The sequence below is a fragment of the Pyrus communis genome, chromosome 15, assembly GCF_041283825.1.
Source record: "Pyrus communis isolate YQ-2024b chromosome 15, ASM4128382v1, whole genome shotgun sequence".
Lineage (NCBI taxonomy): Eukaryota > Viridiplantae > Streptophyta > Magnoliopsida > Rosales > Rosaceae > Pyrus > Pyrus communis.
This window is the reverse complement of record NC_142579.1, coordinates 1,627,408-1,649,078: the sequence shown is the minus strand read 5'-3', so window position 1 is coordinate 1,649,078 and position 21,671 is coordinate 1,627,408. Positions and strand designations below refer to the sequence as shown.

Here is a 21,671-nt window from a genome sequence, read left to right as displayed (position 1 = left end):
GCATACGTCCAGTTCGGAGACAGTTAGAAAATTCCGTTAATATAAAACGGATATTAAAGAAGTGTTTAAGATCTCACAACTCAAATCCCAAATACACCCACACACAGATGAGCCAATGACAAATATTAGATTAGGGTTTAGGGTGATGCAACTCGTAACCAGAAGAGTAAACAATAACAGAAGAAGAGATGTTTGGTCTCTTACACTAAAAGCGACGGAACCCAGTACAAATGAACAAGCAGGTTTCTCACCAAATGGAGTTGCTCTCAACTAGCTTTTCTTCTCTCTGTCTTCGAACTGATCCTACACCAGCAAGTCACACTTTGATAAATAATCCTTATGGGCAGATGGCGACTTATCAAATAAAGGAGATGTAGAAACCCGTACCAGACTTTGGGAATTTTTTGGCTTTGGTTACCAAATGATTCGGTATAATCGATTCAGTATCTTCGGATAGGTTTTATTGGTACGGTTTGGCTTCAGGTTCGGTTATTCCCAACCCTACCTATAGGCAGCAAACCTAATTCAGCCACTCAATTCAGTCCAAGAGAGAGTGGGGGAGAGAGAAGAGAAGAAGATGGTGGAGCCGTGGAGGGAGGAGAGGAGACCACGCATCTGAATGTGATGGAGGGGAGGGAGAGAAGAGGGAACTCGATTTCAAAAAAAGGTTAGGTTTTTACAAAATTTTCAAACATAGCCAAATACTCATATGAATTAAAAGAAATTCAAATTTTGAGCGTTTAAATCTAATTAACTCTAAAATTAAAAACTAAAAGCAAAAACGCTATTGGGCAATCTCAAAAGTACGTACGTTGGAGAACTGTAGCCAGAGACCTGTGCGGCCCTATGGTTGAAGTTTAACTACGGAGAGTATAAGTTTGACAAAATTAAAGAATTTACTGACAAACAGCGATCTTCGCGTGGCAGCAACTGAACTGCCGCAACCACTCCAAGCCATTACCTCAGCCGCTCGTAGCCTTACCAGCCGTTCCCAGGCCAAAGCACGGCAGTCTCAGGCGAATCCGCTCCAGCTCCCGGATCGCGAGTTTTCTATTTGAAAAATATTTTCCGTGTTTCCTATTCAATAAGGTAGTTTCAATTCAACTTGGGGAATACATCTTCTTACCTGCTCATATAACTTCCTCTTTTTCTCAATAAAATCGTCACTTGTCTCCCATGCAGTCAAAGACGTTTTGAAATTTAATATATATATATATATATATATATATATATATATATATCTAACTCTTCTATCTCTTAGGGTTAGGGTTTGAATTGAATCGAAAAGAATCGATGGCTCCATCGTTGATCTATAGCTTCATGGTGGGAGGGACGGCTATTCTTGCAGAGTGCCCCAATAAACAGGATCAGGAGGTTGTGGCTTCCCTGGCTCTGAAATGGCTCCCGACGCTCCCCCTTTCAATGAATATGGTCACTTACGACCGTGACGATGGCTACATCTTCAACTACCTGATTGATGGGAGATTGAGTAATATCTCCCTCATGTCTTTGTGTTTAATTCCCTTTTTGCTTTATTTGAAGTTCCGATTTATTCATTTGTTTTTTAATTGTTTCAATCGTTGAACCCAAAGGTTTTGGTGTGGATGTTAGTAAGATGCGTGATTTTGTTGGTTTCAGAATAAATTAGTTATTTCTTTTATCTGAATGTTGGATTTGTTCTTTGAGAGTTCTCGAAACATCATTGCAGTTGCTCCTTGTCTAGTCACTCATGTCTTTTTAGTTTGCGATGTGTAGCTGTATATAGCTGAACTAACTTGACCATTTCATTGCTGCAGCATATTGTGTAGTTGCAGCTGAGGCTATTGGTCGAGAAATTCCTCTTGCCTTCCTCAACAAAATCAATAAGGATTTTACTGGCAAATATTGTCGGCCGTTAGTTGAAGCACTAATTGCAAACAGTCTGAACAACGAATTAGGGTATCTGTGCTTTATCCTTTCTTTCATTAAAAAGATTGCGCCTTTCCCTTCCCTATGAGGTGCTCTAATGCCTTAACGTTGGTTGCGAGGTTGTAGGTCCAAAATGAAGTTGCATATGGAACATGCTGAGGTGAAAGCTGCTCAGGTTTCAAAAGACAAAGAAGTTGCAATAGAAAATATTGAGAAGGTAAACTGCCTTATGTGAACTCTTTTGATTTTGATTGCAACTTTACTCTGCCAATCTATTTTGCGTGTTTAATATTGTTCTAGCATTGAGAATAGAATCGAGGGTTGTGCTTGAGAAGAAAATCGATGTCTCCATCGTTGATCCATAGCTTCGTGGCGCACGAGACTGTGATTCTTGCAGACTGCTTGCTGTATGAGGATATGGCCGCTTGCATGGCTGTGGATATGCTCCCGATGCTCCCCCGTTTGATAAATAAGATCACCTACGACCTTGATAGCTACACGATCAACTACCTGCTTGATTGCAATTTCGGTAATACCTATCCCTCGTATTTGCGTTTGATTTCGAATTTCGGGTCCAATAAGGTCTTGATCATGTATTTGATTTCCCTTTTTACTTAATTGAATTGTTTCAATGGATCGCGTATTTTTGTTGAATCAATTGCTTCTTGTATTCAACTAGTTTCGACTATCTTCTTTTTTATGACCATCCTATAAGATCGGTCTAGACTTCCATTCTCGAATTCCAAAAGCGTTTTTTTGTTGGCCTGAGAAAATGTTTGGAATAAACTCATAATTGGTACTGTGCTCGAAGAAAAAATTAAATATGGTAAATGTTTTTATAACTGAATGAACAACACGTTATTTGCTTAAAGTAATTTGTCTTGTCAGAATGTCGAATTGGTTCTTGAGATTTCTCGAAACATCTATATCGAAAGAAGTTGAAATTCTACCAGAAAACCAATTGACAATATGAGGAATAATTCAACCTCTTATAAGCCCTTGCAAGATTCTCCTTTCACTAATGTGAGACTCTTTTACCTTCACATTCTCACATGCCCCCTCTGTGACGAATTTTCAAGCCAAACATGTGGACAACACGAATTGGATGACGTGGAGCACGTGTGGCCGTTTGGCTTCACACGTGGGCTAACATGCTCTGATACTATGAAGAAAGTTGAGGTTTCACCATAAAATCAATTGGCAACATGGAGAGTAGCACAACCTCTTATAAGCCTTTGCAAGATTTATTCTTTCACCAATGTGAAACTGTTTTACCTTTACATCCTTATATGTATTACTTATAATTTTTTTTTTTCTCTTAGCCTCTTTTCTTTTACTTATAATTTTTTTTTCTCTTAGCCTCTTTTCTTTGCGCCTCTCATCTATTTCATTATCATATATAATTAGTTATTTTAACAAGAGGAAAACAAACGAAAAGTAAAAAAAAACTTTAGTTTTAATGAAAAATGACAAATAAAGTTGTATTGAATAGTACTAAGGAAAAGTAAAAATGTGACTTTTCGTTAAAAGTGAACAGTACCGGAAATGTTTCGTTAAAGCTTCCTTTAACAAATTGATATGCTCCTAATCTAGTTGTACATCTTTTTTACTTTGTTATGTATGTAAGTACATTGCTGAACTTACCTTACCATTTGGGTACTGCAGTATACTGTGTAGTCGCAACTGAGGCTATAGGTCGAAAAATTCCTCTTGCCTTCCTCGATCAAATCAGGAAGGATTTAACTGGCCGATTGAGTAGAGGATTAGCTGCACCAACAGTTGCAAATAGTTTGAACAAAGAATATAGGTTCGGCTTTTCTTTTCATTCATTAAATTGATTATGCCTTTCCTTCTCTAAGAGGTGTTGTGATGCCTCAACTTTGGTTGCGATATTATAGGTCCAAACTGAAGGAGCGTATGAGATATACTAAGGTGATAGCTGCTCAAGTCAAAATAGGAAAGGTAAAGGGCATGGTGTGGCCTCTTTTGATTTTATCATTACTCTATTTGGCATCTATTTCGTGTGGTCAATATTGGTCTTATCTTGCCATTTAATACTATGGTTTAGTGGTGTTCGATTCTCGTCAAAGGCGAATTTTAACCACATTATTGCTAGCCCATTATGAGGTTCCGCTCACTTCCTCACTCTTAGTGTAGATAATATCATTTGTTAAAAATAAAAAAAATTATTGGTCTTGTCTTTGATTTTGGTTGACTTGGGCAATGAACTTGTTTAGGTAGCAGGTTGTGTGTTTTCTATTTCGTGTTTTCTCACCTTTAAGTGATTATATAATTGTTAACATATTTATGCGTTGTGCTTTATAGCTTGTTTGTAACTGGTAATCACTTTCAGATCCTACATTTCTGATTGATCATTGTAGGTTGACGATGATGAGGATGAGGGCAAGGACGAGGACGAGGACGAGGAAGACGATGAGGACGAGGATGAGGAAGAGGATAAGAAAGACGACGAGAATGAGGATTAGTGAAAAGTAGATTTGGGGGACAAGGAGTACTGTACTTTTACAGCGCTTAGATCTAGCCTTATTTGCCTATGTAGTCAAGTAGATATGGGAAAATTGAAATGCTGCATGTTCATTGTTTTCAACGATGTGATTTGAATTAATAAGAAAAAACTCTTAAGAGCAACATGTTGAAGTATAATCTTGTTTTTGGTCCAATTCAAATACGGTCCAGCCCAGGTTGAAAAGGCAACACAAGCACAAGAGAAGATTCACGCACGTGTGCTAGACAATTCTAGCAAGGTCGGTGTAGTGCAGGAGCTAGAAAGATCTAGCAATATTATAATATAGATTTGTTTGTGGAACAGACTAGAAGTCGGAAATATGTATGGCTATTATGCATATTTTATGTCGGTGAAGCGTATGATCAATGAACTAGAATGTTCTAGCAATGGTTGATGTCGGCAAAGCATGGCTATAAATATAGCATCCGAGTGTAAGCAAAGTTTAAATGTGTTGTCTAGTATGAGTGCTCCTTCTTTCTCTTCTTTCACATAATTGACATTCTCATCAAGTATGTTCCTTGAAGTTATACCTTGAAGTTATACATTCTCAAGCATAATGTCTAAATTTTTTACAATTATAAAATTATACTTGAGATTTGACATACCTCAAGTTTGAGTGTCCTCTTCCATGATCTCTTATTGAGCTCTTTCCTCTTTCATAGTTATAATGGTTGTTGAAATTCCAACCACGTCCACGTTTGTTACCTCGGCCATGACTTCTTCAGTTTTGGCTTTTCTTATTGTTGAGGCTTTCTTCTTTCTTCTTTGGATGGCTTGCTTCTTGAGAAGTTGTTCATCAGTCCCTTGCCTTTTTGTATTTCTCTTCGTATGCTCGCAACGAACTCATTAATTGCTCTATAGTCATTTCTACCAAGTTTTTTTATTTTTCAACTGTCGCGGCAATGTTCTCAAATTTGGGATCCAACAAGCATAGTATCTCCTCCATTAAGAGGTGAGTTTGATCAATTAAAAAGAAACAATGAAAGGTCGAAAGATGTTAGAATAATGGATGAGATATTACACTCGTTATATCTCAAATTCGAGCACATCATTGTGACAATTGAAGATACAACAAACTTGGTAGAAATTACTATAGAGCAACTAATGGGTTCGTTGCAAGCATACAACAAGAAACACAATAAGAGGTAAAGGACTAATTGATAAACAACTCCTTAAGATACAAATCCACCCAAAGAAGAAAGAAGAAAGCTTGAGAAGCCAAAACAGAAGAAGTCGTAGCTGAGGTTGCGGACTTGGATGTGGTTGGAATTTCAACAACCATAACAACAACGAAAGAGGAGAAAGCTCAACAAGAGGTCGTGTAAGAGGACACTCAAACTTGAGTCGGGCATTATGCTTGGGAATGTAAAACTCTAAAGAACATACTTGATGAGAATGTCAATTATGTGAAAGAAAAGAATGACATTGTGCTACTAGCATGCAAATTCTATGCATTACCAGGCACTTCCAAGCTTTAAAGTGATGATTGGTTCAATAACGAAAGTTGAAAACCCATACATTCAAGATGGAAACATGGGTGCTTGATAAATGACTTCCTCTGGATGGTAGGTTGTGGTTGACTTGTAGTTAGGTGGCTCTCTCGAGACTGAAGTTCCATGGTAGCCTTGGTAGGTTGGGGCTGACAAGTAGTGAGGTGGCAATCTTCACAAGCATATTGTTATTCGTATGTATAAGACTACGGGGAAGATTCACCGTTTTGGTATATTAAATGTTTCCTATACATAATAGAGTGTTTTGATTCTTTTGTATGTGGTCTAATATTTTAGTAGATAGGATATTAGGTCTTTACACATACGTTTAGGGTTCGAAACTCCCTGCTAGATAAATTTAAGGCTGATTTTGGTTTGGCAACCAAACCGAAAAGTGGTTACCAAGAATATCGGAATAAGGAAAAAAAACTAATCCCAAACCAAAAATTTCGGTTTACTGAAAATCGGTAAGTTCAAAATTGTTTCTTTTTTTTTTCGAGTATGAGAAACTCGAAATCCCTTGATCATGCTTCAAACTACAAGAGGATTCAAACACCTATCATCAACAGCCAACTGTTGCAAATAAGAAACAAGATATATACCAACTAGGTTACATGGAAATCAAGAATGGAGAACATGTTGATGCTGATTGAACAAAGATGAAGAAGAGTGATGTTTTCTGGAAAAAAAAAAAAAAAAATTGGGTAAATTACAAAAAACTACCTCAACTATTGGTTTCACGACACTATCATACCTCATCTTTTAAAATTGACAATGTCATACCTCATCTTTTAAAATTGACAATGTCATACCTCATCTTTAGAATTTGGTCCAATGTTATACTTTCCGTCACTTGGTCGTATCTTCTACAGGTTGGATGGGAGGAGGGACAGACGAACTGGGTTTCTTCTTCTTCTTCTTTCTGGGTTGCAGGTTGGGTTGGGGGGGGGGGGGGACAGCCGAACTAGGTTTCCTTCTTCTTCTTTTTTTTCTTTTTTTTTTTTCTTTTCTTCTTCTTATTCTTCTTCTTTCTGGGTTGCATGTTGGCTTAAGGGGGGAGGGAAGAACTGGGTTTCCTTCCTTTTTATTTATTTATTTATTTTCTCTCTCTCTTCTTCTTCTTCTTCTTCTTCTGCAGGTTGGGCTGGGGAGGGGAGGGACGGACGAACTGGGTTTCCTTCTTCTTTTTCTTTTTCATTTTTATTTCTCCTTTCTTCTTCTTCTTCTTCTTCTTCTTCTTCTTCTTCTTCTTCTTCTTCTTCTTCTTCTTCTTCTTCTTCTTCTTCTTCCTGGGTTGCAGGTTGGCTTTAGGGGGGAGGGACAAACTGGGTTTCCTTCTTTTTTTTTCTTTTTTTTTTTCCCTCTCTCTCTCTCTCTCTCTTCTTCTTGCAGGTTGGCTTTAGGGGGGGAGGGACAAACTGGGTTTCCTTCTTCTTCTTCTTTTTTTTTTTTCCCTCTCTCTCTCTCTCTCTCTTCTTCTTCTTCTACAGGTTGGGTTGGGGGAGGGGGGACAGACGAACTGGGCATGGGAAGAAGATGAAGGGGTAGAAGAGAGAGAAGGAAAGGACGAACTGAGGGGTTTCTTCTTCTTCTTCTTCTTCTTCTTCTTCTTCTTCCTGGGTTGCAGGTTGGCTTTAGGGGGGAGGGACAAACTGGGTTTCCTTCTTTTTTTTTCTTTTTTTTTTTTCCCTCTCTCTCTCTCTCTCTCTTCTTCTTGCAGGTTGGCTTTAGGGGGGGAGGGACAAACTGGGTTTCCTTCTTCTTCTTCTTTTTTTTTTTTCCCTCTCTCTCTCTCTCTCTCTTCTTCTTCTTCTACAGGTTGGGTTGGGGGAGGGGGGACAGACGAACTGGGCATGGGAAGAAGATGAAGGGGTAGAAGAGAGAGAAGGAAAGGACGAACTGAGGGGTTTTTTTTTTTTTAACTTTTCTGTATTATTTTAATATTTAAAAAATATTAAATAACTTGTTTTTAGTTTTTAATAATATTTTATTAATTTTTTAATAGAAAGTGGACCTGAATTAAGCCACATCAGCATTTAACTGAAAATTTCATGGCTAAGTAACGGAAGGTATAACATTGTACCAAATTCTAAAGATGAGGGATGACATTGTCAATTTTAAAAGATGAGGTATGATAGTGAGTCCAATAGTTGAGGTAGTTTTTTGTCATTTACCCAAAAAAATCTATAATTTCCTTTTTCAATGATGATGGTAGTTCTGATCAGGAAGTTTGTCAAGAGAAGTTCGATCAAGAAAAATCTGATCATGAGTAGTTCAATCAAGGAAGCATGGTTATGAGTAGTTCAATCAGAGGAATTTTGGTCATGAGTAGTTCAATCAGGAGGGGAATCTGGTTATGAGTAGTTCGATCAGAGGGGTTCTGGTGATGAGAAGTTCGATCAATGGAAGTTTGATCACGAGGAGCAATCTTATTTTGGTATACCTTCTTCATGGTCTAAAGGGAGAGATTGTTGGGTTTTTCCAACCCATAATGAGTTGTCGTAAGGTTGTTAGGAAATAAAGTCTTAAAAGATTAAATTGTTTTTCTAATTGAAGTTGTTTTTGAATTGGAATGGTTTCTCAATTGGAGTTGGTTACCCAGTTGGAGTTGTTTTCCCAACTGAAGTTGTTAATTGAATTTACATTGTTTATCTATTTAAGTTGTTTACCCAATTGGTGTTGTTTTCCCAATTGGAGTTGTTTTCCCAATTTAAATTGTTTACCCAACTTAAGTTGTTTTACCAATTGGAGTTAGATTCTCAATTGGAAGGATTCATAACTAGATTTCAACTAGGATTAATAATACTTATTGAATAAGACCTTTATTGTGTTTGTGTAAAGGGGCTATTGTACTAGTTTTGAATTGGAGCAAAACAATAAGTTGTATGCTACGCAAGGAGCTAGACTGAGACAAGGGAAAAGTGTGTGCAAGAGAAAAGAAAAGAGATAAGAGCGTATCCCTTGTTTTTTCAGATTTATCGTCAAATCTTTAATCCTAGAGGCGTGTTAAGATTATCTGTTATATTCATTATTGATATAGTGAAAGATTGTTGTTGCCCCGTAAATGTAGGCACAAGTAGCCGAACCGAGTTAATTCTTGGTGTGATTTGCCTTGGTTTTTTTGTTTTTTGATTTCCCAAGTTCGTTTGTTTTTTTCATTCTTATACGCGATATTCACAACAGAAGCCACACACAAAATGAGTGCAAAATATTTGATCTCTCAAATATTGTTGATGGTGGTTCTATCATTGATTGGCTGAACGAAATTGAAAGGCTAGCAATTTATGAAGCCACAACCATTGGTGCGTCTCTCGAGATCAAATCTTCTACACCCATTTTTTGTGTGGCTTTTAACATTGATTAACACATGTTAAATTTATAACAACAAAGTTAAGGAGAGTTAGTAATGACAAATACCGCTAAGAGGCCACACACAAAATAAGGGCAGAAGATTTGATCTCAATATTTGAAGATAGAATATAAATTCGACACCAATCAATGCTAAGACCACCACAATCAATAGAAAATAAATATATAAAACCATTAAAGCCAACCAACAAGCAAAGACATAATTTTAAAAAGGATTTTTTCGCAAGTACCATCTAAAATTGTAAGCATGTGCGATAATACCACTTGAATTTTCAATTTTTATTTTTTACAACCTGAACTCTCTTAACAGTTGGAATCTACCATCTACATTGTTTTCTATCTATTTAACTATAAAAAAATGTCATATGTAGGGATATTTCACCAATTAACTTCATGAGGGTGGCTAGAATAGCTCCAAAATAATATTATCTTAGTCAAATGGTCCTATTGCTTGAGTCAATATGGCGCTAAAATTGGGGTTTGTATTGCCCCAGGTCTGCAATTCCCTCCATAAGAGTTTGAAAATTTAATATTTGAATAAATTAAAGTGAACCACACACTTATTTGCTGATCTACAAAAAAAATTTTGAAAACTCATTGTAAATGAAAGACTAGATTTTTACATAGTTTTCACTTCAATTCTTAAACAATCCTTGTCAAAATCAAATTCAAAATCAATTTCTCTATTTCTCTTCAGAACCTTACTTCAACATCGTTACAAAAAAAAATTTCTTTTTGCTTTCATACAAATTGATTCTAACAAGCCTTTGAAAGTGAAGCGACAAAAATATATCCCTCCACCTGAAGAGTGCGTAACATGTTCTAACCGCAAAATGAATGGAAGGCGATGGAGTGAGGCGAGGAAATAATGAAATTAAGGTAATTATTTTTAAATTAAATTAACAGACATATGTCAAAATATTAGTACACAAAAAAGGAACTGCATCATCTCCGGATTCAAAAAGAATTGAGCTTACTGAGCAATACATCCGGACCATTGAAATTTGATCAAACGGTTACAATTATTATAAGTTTTAGAAAGATCCTTTATTTATAATCATTCAATCAAATTTTAATGATCCAAATGTATTGTTCAGTTGGCTCAGACCTCATGAATCCGGAGAGTATGAGTCTCCACAAAAAAGACACAAAACGAGACAGATCAGGAGGCCAACACTTTCTAGTTTCATCATACGAATCTCACTCTTCAATTGAAGGTTGACACGTGTCCTGAAAAAGTAGCTGAGTCCTTTTTGATTGATCCGATCTTGTCTTCATTCATCGATGTCTCCGAGCACAGGAAGTCTTCCATCAGTTTGTGGGTGAATTATTTACCCACCGGCGAACCACCTGACTCAGCTTCGCAGCTTCCATCCTCCGTCCTCCTCCGTCATCATCTCCACAACAACACATGGGAACTCCTTACCCAAACCCCATCTCACCTACCCGAACCCGCGTGGGCTGGATTGGCATCGGCGTCATGGGCGCCGCCATGGCCACCCGCCTTCTCTCCGCCGGCTACTCCGTCACCGTCTACGCTCGCACTCCTTCCAAAGCTCAACCGCTACAGTCCCTCGGTGCCCAACTCGCCGATTTCCCTTTTCATCTTGCTCAGCTATGCGACGTCGTCTTCACCATGGTGGGACACCCACAAGATGTGCGATCAAATGTCCTCCACCCAGAAACCGGCATTCTCTCCGGCATTAGTCCCAACTCCGTCACCGTCGACATGACTAGCAGTCATCCGGCCCTTGCGCGCGAGATATTCACTGCTGCGCGAGCCAAAAATTGTTGGTCTGTCGATGCGCCGGTGTCGGGTGGTGACATTGGGGCTAGAGAAGGCAAACTCGCCATTCTTGCGGGAGGTGATGCTTCCGTTGTCGAGTGGTTGGCCCCGTTGTTTGACATTTTGGGGAAGGCTACTTATGTGGGGCCTGCCGGTTCTGGCCAGAGTTGCAAGATTGCGAACCAGATTGTAGTGGGAGGGAATTTGCTGGGACTGAGTGAAGGGTTGGTGTTTGCAGAGCAGGCGGGGTTGGATGTGCGGCAGTTTATGGAGGCGGTGAGGGGTGGGGCCGCGGGGTCAATGGTGATGGAGTTGTTTGGGGAGAGGATGATTGGGAGGGACTTCAGGCCTGGTGGGTTTGCTGAGTATATGGTGAAGGATTTGGGAATGGGTGTGGATGTTGTGGAGGAGAGTGAGGATGAGAGGGTGGTGGTGTTGCCTGGTGCTGCATTGTGCAAGCAGTTATATTCCGGCATGGTGGCGAATGGAGACGGGAAGCTTGGAACTCAAGGTCTTATCACTGCCATAGAGAGGCTCAATGGAAAGTGATATGAAATGGTCACCTCAATTTGAAAGGTTTGGACCGAAATCTTTTGAGTTTTACAGATTGTCACAACATCCCTGCTCTTTACTTCTGTGTATTTTCGTAGCTTTGATCCATGGTACGTACTATCTACTTGTTTTCGTGATTTATCTACGGTATCTTCAAATGTTAGTTTTAGTTCCTAAAGCCTTGAGTAGACCTGGCAAATGTGTCGTATGTGTCGTGTTCGTGTAACACCTATTATTTTAACAGGTCGTGTCGTATCACACTCGTTAAAAACAATATTTTTCTTCTTCTTAAATTTGCACATACCACACATTGCCACATAAATATTACTTCAAAACATTAAAACACATTTATTGTTTAAGTACTACATCTATACTCGAAAATAAGAGCCTAATAAAGAAATATTCATACACTACTAGTCTATTACAAAATATTAAATGTGCAAAGATATACAAAATAAAAGAATTTTTGGTTTCAAGGTTGTGAAGTATTTCTCAAAAGTTTAAACATTGCCAATGGTACTCAAAGCTTGCATGTTATTCCTTTTACAAAGTCCTCAATTTTTATTGATCATCATGACATAAGAGTTTCTGGTATCCACTTGTGTAAATATTTTAAATTGACGATCAAATTAGTTCATTGTATTCATATAGGATCAAGGAATGTAGATGTAAAAAAAATCATCAAAATCGAAATTAAAATAATCGTTAAATCGTGATTTTTCGTTTATAACTGTCGAAAAGTTTTGTCTCATTACTTGATCTTTGAATGTTTGTATTTTGCAATTTTTAGCGTATGTGATCTCGAAGTATATACAAACATGTTTGATGGTTGGATCGTTGAAACTAATTTCGTAGAATGCGTATCTCATCAAAATAATAGATTCATTAAAACTTAAGAGTTTCATTAAGTATAACATAAGATTTTGTGGCATCCACTAGTGTAAATATTTTAAATTGAAGATCAAGTTCATTCATTGTATTCATATAAGATCAAGGAGTGTAGTTATAAAAAATCATCAAAATCGGAGTTAAAATAACTGTTAAATCGTGATTTTTTGTTGATAACCGTCAAAAAGTTTTATCTCGTTACTTGATCTCTGAATGTTTGTTTTTTGCGATTTTTGGCGTATGTGATCTCGAAGCATATACGAACATGTTTGACGGTTGGATTGTTGAAACTAGTTTCGTAGAATGCGTATCCTATCAAAACAATAGATTCACTAACATTTAAGAGTTTATTCATACTTTCATTAAGTATAACATAAGATTTTGTGGTATCCACTAGTGTAAATATTTTAAATTGAAGATTGAGTTCATTCATTGTATTCACATAGGGTCAAGGAGTGTAGTTGTAAAAAATCATCAAAATCGATGTTAAAAGAACTGTTAAATCGTGATTCTTTTGTTGATAACCGTCGAAAAGTTTTGTCCCATTACTTGATCTATGAATGTTTGTTTTTTGTAATTTTTGGTGTATGTGATCTCGAAGTATATACAAACATGTTTGACGGTTTGATCGTTGAAACTAGTTTCGTATAATGTGTATCCCATCAAAACAATAGATTCACTAACACTTAAGAGTGTATTCATACTTTCATTAAGTATAACATAAGATTTTGTGGTATCCACTAGTGTAAATATTTTAAATTGAAGATCGAATTCATTCATTGTATTCGTGTAGGGTCAAGGAGTGTAGCTGTAAACAATCATCAAAATCGAAGCCAAATAATCGTTAGATCGTGATTTTTTGTTGATAACCGTCAAAAAGTATTGTCCCGTTACTTGATCTCTGAATGTTTGTTTTTTTTCAATTTTTGGCATATACGATCTTGAAGCATATACAAACAAGTTTGACGTTAAATCGTTGAAATTAGTTTTGTAGAATGCATATCCCATCAATCATTAACACTTGAGAATTTATTCATACTTTCATTAAGTATAACATAAGATTTTGTGGTATCCACTAGTGTAAATATTTTAAATTGAAGATCAAATTCATTCATTGTATTCATATAGGGTCAATGAGTGTAGCTGTAAAAAATCATCAAAATCGGAGTTAAAATAGCCATTAAATTGTGATTTTTCGTTGATAATTGTCTAAAAGTTTTGTCATGTTCCTTGATCTTTGAATATTTGTTTTTTGCGATTTTTAGCGTATGTGATCTTGAAGCATATACAAACAAGTTTGACGGTTGGATCGTTGAAATTAGTTTCGTAGAATAAGTATCCCATCAAAACGATAGATTTACTAAATTGTCACATCCCGGCCCGGAGTCCACCACATCCCGGGCCCGCTCCATCACCGTAGCACGATATTGTCCGCTTTAGGCCTCGACACGCCTCACGATTTTGTTTTTGGGAACTCACACGAGAACTTCCCAGTGGGTCGCCCATCCTGAGATTGCTCTGGCTCGATCTTCGCTTGACTTCGGAGTTTTCATGAAACCCAAAACTAGTGAACTCCCAAAAGGCCTCGTAGTAAGTAGGGATGAGAGTATACATATAAAGATCATTCTTCTGGGCAATGTGGGATCTTACAAGTGTAGCTATAAAAAATCATCAAAATCGGAGTCAAAATAACCGTTAAATCATGATTTTTCTTTGATAACTGTCAAAAAGTTTTGTCTCGTTACTTGATCTTTGAATGTTTATTTTTTGCGACTTTTTGCAGATGTGATCTCGAAGCATATACAAACAAGTTTGACTCTTAGATCGTTGAAATTAGTTTCGTAGAATTCGTATCTCATCAAGTTCAATGGTGTGTGTATATATATATTAAGTAGATTTAAACTTATTTATTTTGTACGTATAACACTTAAGAAATTGAATGTTATGTATATTTAAGCCGATCCAATGGTCACCAATTTTTAATATTTAATTTAATATATATATAATTATTATAGTTTTTAGGGGTATAAATTTGTTAAATTAATATATATAAATATTATAGTATTTTTTTAGGGTTATAAAATTATAAAATTAATATTTTGCTTATAGTGTATCATGTTACCCACGTGTATACCTGAACGAACCTGTTATCTTAACAGATGCTTATCAGGTTACCCGATAACGACCCGATTCGTTATCGTGTCGACCCGAACACCGGTTAATTTCGTGTCGTGTTGGGTTATCAAGTCGTGTCATGAATTGCCAGGCCTAGCCTTGAGCTTGGAAAGTGAAGTTGATGGAACTAATAGATCCCCAATTGATCGCTGTAAGGGTGAAATTTTTTGTCAAATTACCATACCAACCATACTATACCCAAGTTATGCTAAAATATTTGTACCATTGGTAATGATACAGTATTTGTATCGTACCGTACATTTTTGATACGGTAATGATATTTAAAATCATTAACAGTGATATACCGTACCGTACCACTGCTATTAATATTATATATTTATTTATTTATATATAATTAGGTATTATTATCATTGTATATGCACTTTATATTTTTTTTTCTTAGTCATTTATCCAATCATCTCACCTTCGAACCTCTACTTTCCCAATAAAAAAAACCTAAACCTTCTTACGCTGCGACTCTTCATCTTTTCACTCATCTAGCCACCCACTTCGTCTCTGTTGCTCCAGTTCCCGTGACTCTCTTTCCGAAGTCCATCTCATCTTCTCCTTCATCAAATTGGGATGTCTTTCTTAGGGGTGGAAAAAAATACTGAATATCCCAAACCAAACCGAAAAAATACCAAACCGAAAATCCGGAAACGTTCAGTACTCAATACCGAACCAAACCAAAATTTTCGGTACGAGAATCGGTTTCAAGTTTTTGGTTTTTCAATATTCTCAAACCGAACTGAAATAAAAAAAATATATATATATTATTTAATTTTTAAATATATATTTGAAATTGTAACAACTGTCGGATTTGGTTAAGATTTAATCTCAATCGTTCAATAGAAATCAAACCCTACACTTGCACTCTGTCTCTTCCGTCTCTCTCGACTTTTAGTTCCCACTCACTCTCTCTCTCGTGGCTCACCTCATACTCAAACCCTCACCTCACCACCCTCGTCGCCGATTTGTCTCTTTGTTTTCGAATCCAGCCACACAAGTGACTCACCTAAGCCACATCACACAAGTGACTCATCTGAGTCACATCTCTCTCGATTATCACCTCTCTCTCAGTCTCTCTCGACTTCTCATCCCTCACAGAGTCACAGTGGATGAGCCTTCCTTCACGAATCATAGCCACCGGCGTCGCTCTCCTTCTCAGTCTCCCAGTCTTTCTCGATTCCAGTCATCTAGTGCATTATGCAATTCTCCCCCAAATCAGGTAAAGTTCACAAGCTAATTTAGGGTTTGAATTTTAATTTAGGGTTGGAATTCGAGATTAGGGTTTCTCTTCTGTCACAGACTCACAATTGAAGCATAAATTTGTTACTGGTTGATATTTCATAGTTCATAGTTGTAGCAATAATTGCATGTCACATTCCGGCCCAGGCCCCCACCACATGCCGGGCTCGACTCCACCGTAGCACAATATTGTCCGCTTTGGACCTTGACCACGCCTTCATGGTTTAGTTTCTGGGAACTCACACGAGAACTTCCTAGTAGGTCACCCATCTTGGGATTGCTCTCACGCGCTACTTGCTTAACTTCGGAGTTCCAATGGAACCCGAAGCCGGTGAGCTCCCAAAATGTATTGTGCTAGGTAGAGATGAGAATATACATGTAAGGCTTACATGATCCACTCCCCTGAACGATGTGGGATGTTACATTGCAGCTGCCGAAATGAATTTCGAGAGTTGATGTAAATGGATGAATGGAGTTTAGAATTAACCGTAGGATTTTAGGATGTTTGTAATGCAGCACCATAAATGTATTTATAATTTGTTTAGTTGTTCTTTTATATATGAAGATGTTGAACTAATGAACTATCAAATACCCAGATAATTGCACGTCATTAGGTTAAGGAATCTTCAATTGCAATGCTAGATCATATATCTTTCCTCAGTTGTTTTGTAGTTATTTTTGGCCAGGCAGAATTGGGAGTCTGGTAGAAAACATCTCTGCCTCATCGAATTCAACACTTCACTTCTTGTAAGTGCCTCATCGAACGTCTCTGCCTATATAAACAGTACGGTTGCAATAGTTGCTTTGATTATAGTATTTCTTATTTTTCTTAAAAAGTATTTGTTTCTTAAAAATATTAGTTAGATATGAATAAGATGAATTCTCTTTATGAACAGATGACTCTTTAATTGTGTTTCCTTTTTATGAATATATATGAAGCTAGTCCTACGCTTAAGGAGAAAAGAAAATTTTCGATTACATTTTGTACTGTCCTAGTCCTAGTCCTACTTTATTATTGGAATCCTTGTAACAAGAATACACATCCTTTTCTTTTGATGTTGTTGGCTACCTTGTGTATATAACGTTTGCAAATTGACAATAGGAGGTCTTTCACCAACAAGAAGGGAGCAACCACAACCATCAACAAGATCAAATGGCCCAAGAGGCCAACAATCTTCATAAACTTTAAGCTTTTCATTTTGCTTTTGGTTTGTAACGTAATTTATTTTGAAACTTTGGTTTGTAACTAATTTTTTTGCTTTTGGGTTTGTTAGGCCATCTCCAACCGAGGGCTGGTCAGAGGGCTCATTTTAGCCATCTGGCCCTCCAAGATATTAATATTTTAATGAAAAGTACAGGGTCATATTGGCCTCCACCTCCAACCGAGGGTCAAAGGGCCATAGGGCTCGTTTTAGCCCTACCACAAAAAATCGTTTCGAACCGAGGGCCAAAGGGTCATAGGGTCAAACATAATTTATTATTTAAATTTAAAAACCACAACAACTTAAATTTAAAAATTACAACGGTAATTGGCCCAAAAAACCAAAAAAATTAGACCTTAAATTTAATGAATGGTTTAGGTATTTATAGGAAGAAAAAAAAAGAATTTTTAAAAAAAAAAAAAAAAAAAAAAAGGCCCAAAAAACCAAAATAAAAAAAAAAAAAATTTGAATGCAACAGCTAGCTAACTAGCCGTTGTATTCAAATTTTTTTAAAGCAATCCTGCCAGTTATAACCGACAGGAATATATTTAATTTTTAATATAAATATATTCCTGTCAATTATAACCGATAAGATTGCTCTATTTTCTAGCCAGCCTTCCAGCCCTTTGGCCATTTCAGATTCCGTGAGGCCATTCAGATTCCACGAGCCCTCTGGTCTAGCCCTCAGTTGGAGACGGTTTTCGGGTTATTTTCGGCCTTCTGGCCCTCTGGACCCTTCTGTTGGAGATGACCTTACTTCATTTATTTTGAAACCTTGGCTTGTAATTAATTTTTTTGCTTTTGGATTTGTTACTTAATTTATCTTTGTTGCATGCATGTGTAATAGAATAGGCAGATCAGATTGGCCATTGTGAGTAGGGGATATATGCAAGGATTTTGGTTTGATTTTATTTGTACAGAATAATTTGATCACTTCATTCATGCTTGGAAACTATAGATATGCAGCACATGCAAGTTATTATAGCCCAAAAACTGAAAAGCCCAAAAGCCCAAAATTAATTCGGGATTCCCGATTTGTCCCGAAATCCCAAAACTATTTCGGGATTTCCGAAAATTTGGTTTGGGATTGGTCTTGAAATTGGGAATCCCGAAAATTTCGGTTTGGAAATTGGGACAACATTTTTGGTTCAGTATCTCATACCGAAACAACCCTAGTATTTCTCCATGACTTCATCTATCAAGTTAATTTTTGTACAATTTCAAAGAATGTGGAGATGGAATTTAGGAATCTTTGTACTATTTTTATTAGGGATATTGGGTTCCTTCAGCAATTCATCCATCTATTTACTTCTTGTTTCTTAATTGAATCTCTATAAAATTCTCATAATTAAATAAAAAAGTTTTAGAAACCTAAAGGGAGTGGCTAAAACACGTTTGGACCGTGAATTGGGTTGAAAAAAAAAAAAAAAATTAACCCAAAAGAATGGGCCAAAACAAAGTGATAATTACCATTACCATACCATGCCAACCGAACTATTTGGCATGTCGAAATTCGATATACCGAAAGTTTAACACGGTAATGGTAATAAATTTTATCATACCAAAAATTTAGTATGATAATTGGTATATGGGTTTTGGTATGGTAATCGTGCCAATGCCATCCCCACTCAGCTGCACTTCAGTATAAACAATCTCGGTCTTTTGTTTGGTGTTTGTGTCCGGTAATAATTTGGATAAAACTGAAAATATCATCGATTCTCTCATTACTGTAGCCTGTTTTGTACAATTGACACTTGCGTTTCTATGTCTAAGTCTAACACCCCTAAACTAACATTCATTGTTTACTTGACAAAACGATATTTTGACAAAACGATAATTTAAGTTAATACTCTAATGTGCGGAAAAGTTAATTCAAACTCAGGTTCAAAGGAATTCAAACTTGGGTACATAAAAAATAAGACATTTATCATAGTATTAGGTATTTCTTTTCTGCGTGAAAATATTATCTAAGCGTGTGTGATTGATTGAAATATGATAAATTTGATCTCCCTTATTTACTAGGTGACATGTTTACTTGAAATAAGCGAAGTCTTAAACTCAAGACCTTGAGTAATAGTAAATGCTCTTAATCAACAGAGCTACTAATTTTTTGCAAAACTAAAAGCAAAAGAAAATATGAACCTTATCAATGGGACTTATTCCCCTAAGATCTTTTGTAGCATGTAGCAAATGCAGTTTTGTTGGATATTTATTAGGGATTGTGGGTTATGGCTTTTTTTTTTTTTTTAAGAACTTTAACGAAAAGGTTCCGGAATTATTTATTTTAACAAAAAATTACATTTTTGCACTAAAAGTCAATATTGGTACTATTCACTTTACTCTTTATTTTGTTCTTATCATTAAAACTCAAAGTTTTCAAGCCCTTTTCATTAGTTTTGCTTATTTTTTATGGTTAAAACTCAAAATTTTCAAATCTTCTCATTAATTTTCCTTATTTTTTATGGTTAAAGGTAAATTTATGGAAGTTTTAACAAAAAGCTCACGGTACTGTTCACTTTAACGAAAAACAACATTTTTACACTAAAAAGTCAATCATGGTACTATTCATTTTACCCTTTATTTTGTCCTTATTATAAAAACACAAAATTTTCAAATCATTTTCATTTATTTTCTTAAATTTATTACCAATGCAACAAATTTACACAAACAGAACTCCAATTATAAGTGAAGCACCATACAAAATATGGACCCCCAAAGCAACACAAAAAAAAGCCAACACAAGCTCTGGAGCCAACAGAAAGACCTAAACAAAGAAACCCTAGCATACTATTGCCGCTGCCGGAGCTCCAACCACCCATTGCAAACCAACACCCTCTGCAAACGCCTGAGATCAAACCAAACAATGCCCAGGATTGAAGGACCACCCATTGCAAACCAACACCCTCTGCAGACTCCTGAGATCACACCAAACAAAGCCCCAGAATTGAAGAACAAGGCTCCCTAGTCCTCCAACAAGCCCCACAAACATCGTTGCCGCAGCTACAAATGAAAGGATGCTAGTGTGAAGAGACATCCAATAAGCAACAATGCCGAAGACAGCAAACACAAGGAAGGTGGTGGTGTGAACACCTGAACTAAAACTCTACACACCTTCTGATAAAGTCGTGACAAATCGTGTTGAATAGAGGTCCGAAAGGGAGAGAGTTTACAGGAAGTTGGGGTTATGGCTATGTGGGAAGAATGAGATTATAAGGGCACAAAATTATTATAGATGCTAATCACAAAAGAATCACATTCCCAGATGGCAATTCTTTCCCCAACGTATTACTCAACAAACAACAAAAATATTACAAGTCACTTGCTAATGTTGCCATTGAGCCTGTCAATAACAGAGATAACCCCATGAATGCCAAGCTTCCCATCCCCATTAGCCACCATCGCTGAATACATCTGCTTACTTAACGCCGCCCTCGGCAGCACCACCACCCTCCCATCCTCCTCCTCCTCCACCACATCCACTCCCATCCCCAAATCCTTCACCAAATACTCTGCAAACCCGCCAGGCCTCATGTCCCTCTCTATCATTTTCTCCCCAAACAACTCCATCAGCGTTGACCCCGCCGCCCCTCCTCTTACCGCCTCCAAAAACTGCTTCAAATCCAACCCCGCCCGCTTCGCAAACACCAGCCCTTCACTCAACCCAACCAACCCCACTCCGCCCACGATGTTGTTTCCTATTTTGCAACTCTGACCGCACCCGGCTTCCCCTATGTAGGTAACCTTTCCCATGATGTCAAACAACGGCGTCAACCACTTCACAACGCCGGCATCTCCGCCGGCAAATATTCCAAGTTTTCCCTCCCTAGCACCCACGTCCGCCCCAGAAACTGGGGCATCCACAGCCCAGCAATCTCTGGCGCGCGCGGCAGCAGATATCTCTCGTGCCATGGTGGGTAGATTGGTAGTCATATCCACCGTGACACCGTTCGGGTTTAGGCTCGAAAGGACGCCCTTTGTCTCCAAGATAACTTGTCGAACATCTGGCGGGTGCCCGACAATGGTGAAAACAACGTCGCAGGATTTAGCAACTTCAAACGGGGATTCGGCGAGGCGGGCGCCCTGGGATTGGAGGGAGAGGGCTTTGGACGGAGTGCGAGCGTAGATGGTGAGGGAGTAGCCGGCGGAGAGGAGGCGGGAGGCCATGGCTGCACCCATTAAGCCAATACCGATCCACCCGATCTGGGTTTGGGCAGGAGTGATGGGGTTCGGGTAAGGGGTTCCCATGAGCAGAGGAAATCAAGGAAGGTGGCAGCGGAGGCGGAATCCGGTGGTGCTGCAGCGCAATCTGCGAATCTGATGAAAGATCAAAGACTTCATGAACATTAGGAGGAAAAAGATGGGAATCTTGGGATGGGATTAAACTAATCAGGAGAGGAGACATGATAACATATAATAATTTCTAGACCTGGCATTCGTGTCGTGTTTCTCGTGTTCGTGTCGTTTTCGTGTCATACCCGATAGCTTAACAGGTCGTGTCGTGTAATACCCGTTAAAGTAAACGGGTA

At 37.7% G+C, this 21,671-nt stretch overlaps 3 protein-coding genes across 6 annotated transcripts; 2 read left to right on the top strand and 1 right to left on the bottom strand.

Moving 5' to 3' along the window:
- Positions 1-1,293: 1,293 nt before the first annotated feature.
- On the top strand, positions 1,294-4,394 carry LOC137728126 (vesicle-associated membrane protein 723-like). The gene is made up of 7 exons (XM_068467004.2): positions 1,294-1,489; positions 1,797-1,938; positions 2,035-2,125; positions 2,221-2,437; positions 3,574-3,715; positions 3,807-3,870; positions 4,290-4,394. The coding sequence occupies exons 1-7, from the start codon at positions 1,294-1,296 to the stop codon at positions 4,392-4,394; spliced, it is 957 nt and encodes a 318-aa protein (XP_068323105.2).
- Positions 4,395-10,427: 6,033 nt separating this feature from the next.
- Positions 10,428-17,318, top strand: LOC137712214 (putative 3-hydroxyisobutyrate dehydrogenase-like 2, mitochondrial). Of its 4 annotated transcripts, none has more exons than XR_011065204.2 (3): positions 10,428-11,656; positions 16,616-16,690; positions 17,046-17,318. XR_011065204.2 is itself a non-coding variant. In XM_068451331.2 (2 exons), the coding sequence occupies exon 1, from the start codon at positions 10,706-10,708 to the stop codon at positions 11,627-11,629; it is 924 nt and encodes a 307-aa protein (XP_068307432.2). In that variant the 5' UTR covers positions 10,428-10,705; the 3' UTR covers positions 11,630-11,656; positions 14,304-14,481. The 4 variants fall into 4 exon arrangements, 2 of the variants coding, with proteins under 2 accessions (XP_068307432.2, XP_068307435.2); XR_015956184.1 differs by having other exon boundaries at positions 16,605-16,690; XM_068451331.2 differs by lacking the exons at positions 16,616-16,690; positions 17,046-17,318 and adding an exon at positions 14,304-14,481.
- A 2,485-nt stretch (positions 17,319-19,803) lies between these two features.
- Positions 19,804-21,546, bottom strand: LOC137732082 (putative 3-hydroxyisobutyrate dehydrogenase-like 3, mitochondrial). Its single transcript, XM_068471721.2, has one exon. The coding sequence runs from the start codon at positions 21,388-21,390 to the stop codon at positions 20,461-20,463; it is 930 nt and encodes a 309-aa protein (XP_068327822.2). The 5' UTR covers positions 21,391-21,546; the 3' UTR covers positions 19,804-20,460.
- Positions 21,547-21,671: the final 125 nt, after the last annotated feature.

What these genes read in the sequence shown, in the direction of transcription:
- LOC137728126 (XM_068467004.2), top strand. Translation starts at nt 1,294, where the DNA reads ATGGCTCCATCGTTGATCTATAGCTTCATGGTGGGAGGGACGGCTATT. An exon ending in AGTCTGAACAACGAATTAGG is followed by an intron (nt 1,939 to 2,034) that starts GTATCTGTGCTT and finishes GCGAGGTTGTAG; the next exon opens with GTCCAAAATGAAGTTGCATA. An exon ending in CTCAAGTCAAAATAGGAAAG is followed by an intron (nt 3,871 to 4,289) that starts GTAAAGGGCATG and finishes TGATCATTGTAG; the next exon opens with GTTGACGATGATGAGGATGA.
- LOC137712214 (XM_068451331.2), top strand. Translation starts at nt 10,706, where the DNA reads ATGGGAACTCCTTACCCAAACCCCATCTCACCTACCCGAACCCGCGTG.
- LOC137732082 (XM_068471721.2), bottom strand. Translation starts at nt 21,390, where the DNA reads ATGGGAACCCCTTACCCGAACCCCATCACTCCTGCCCAAACCCAGATC.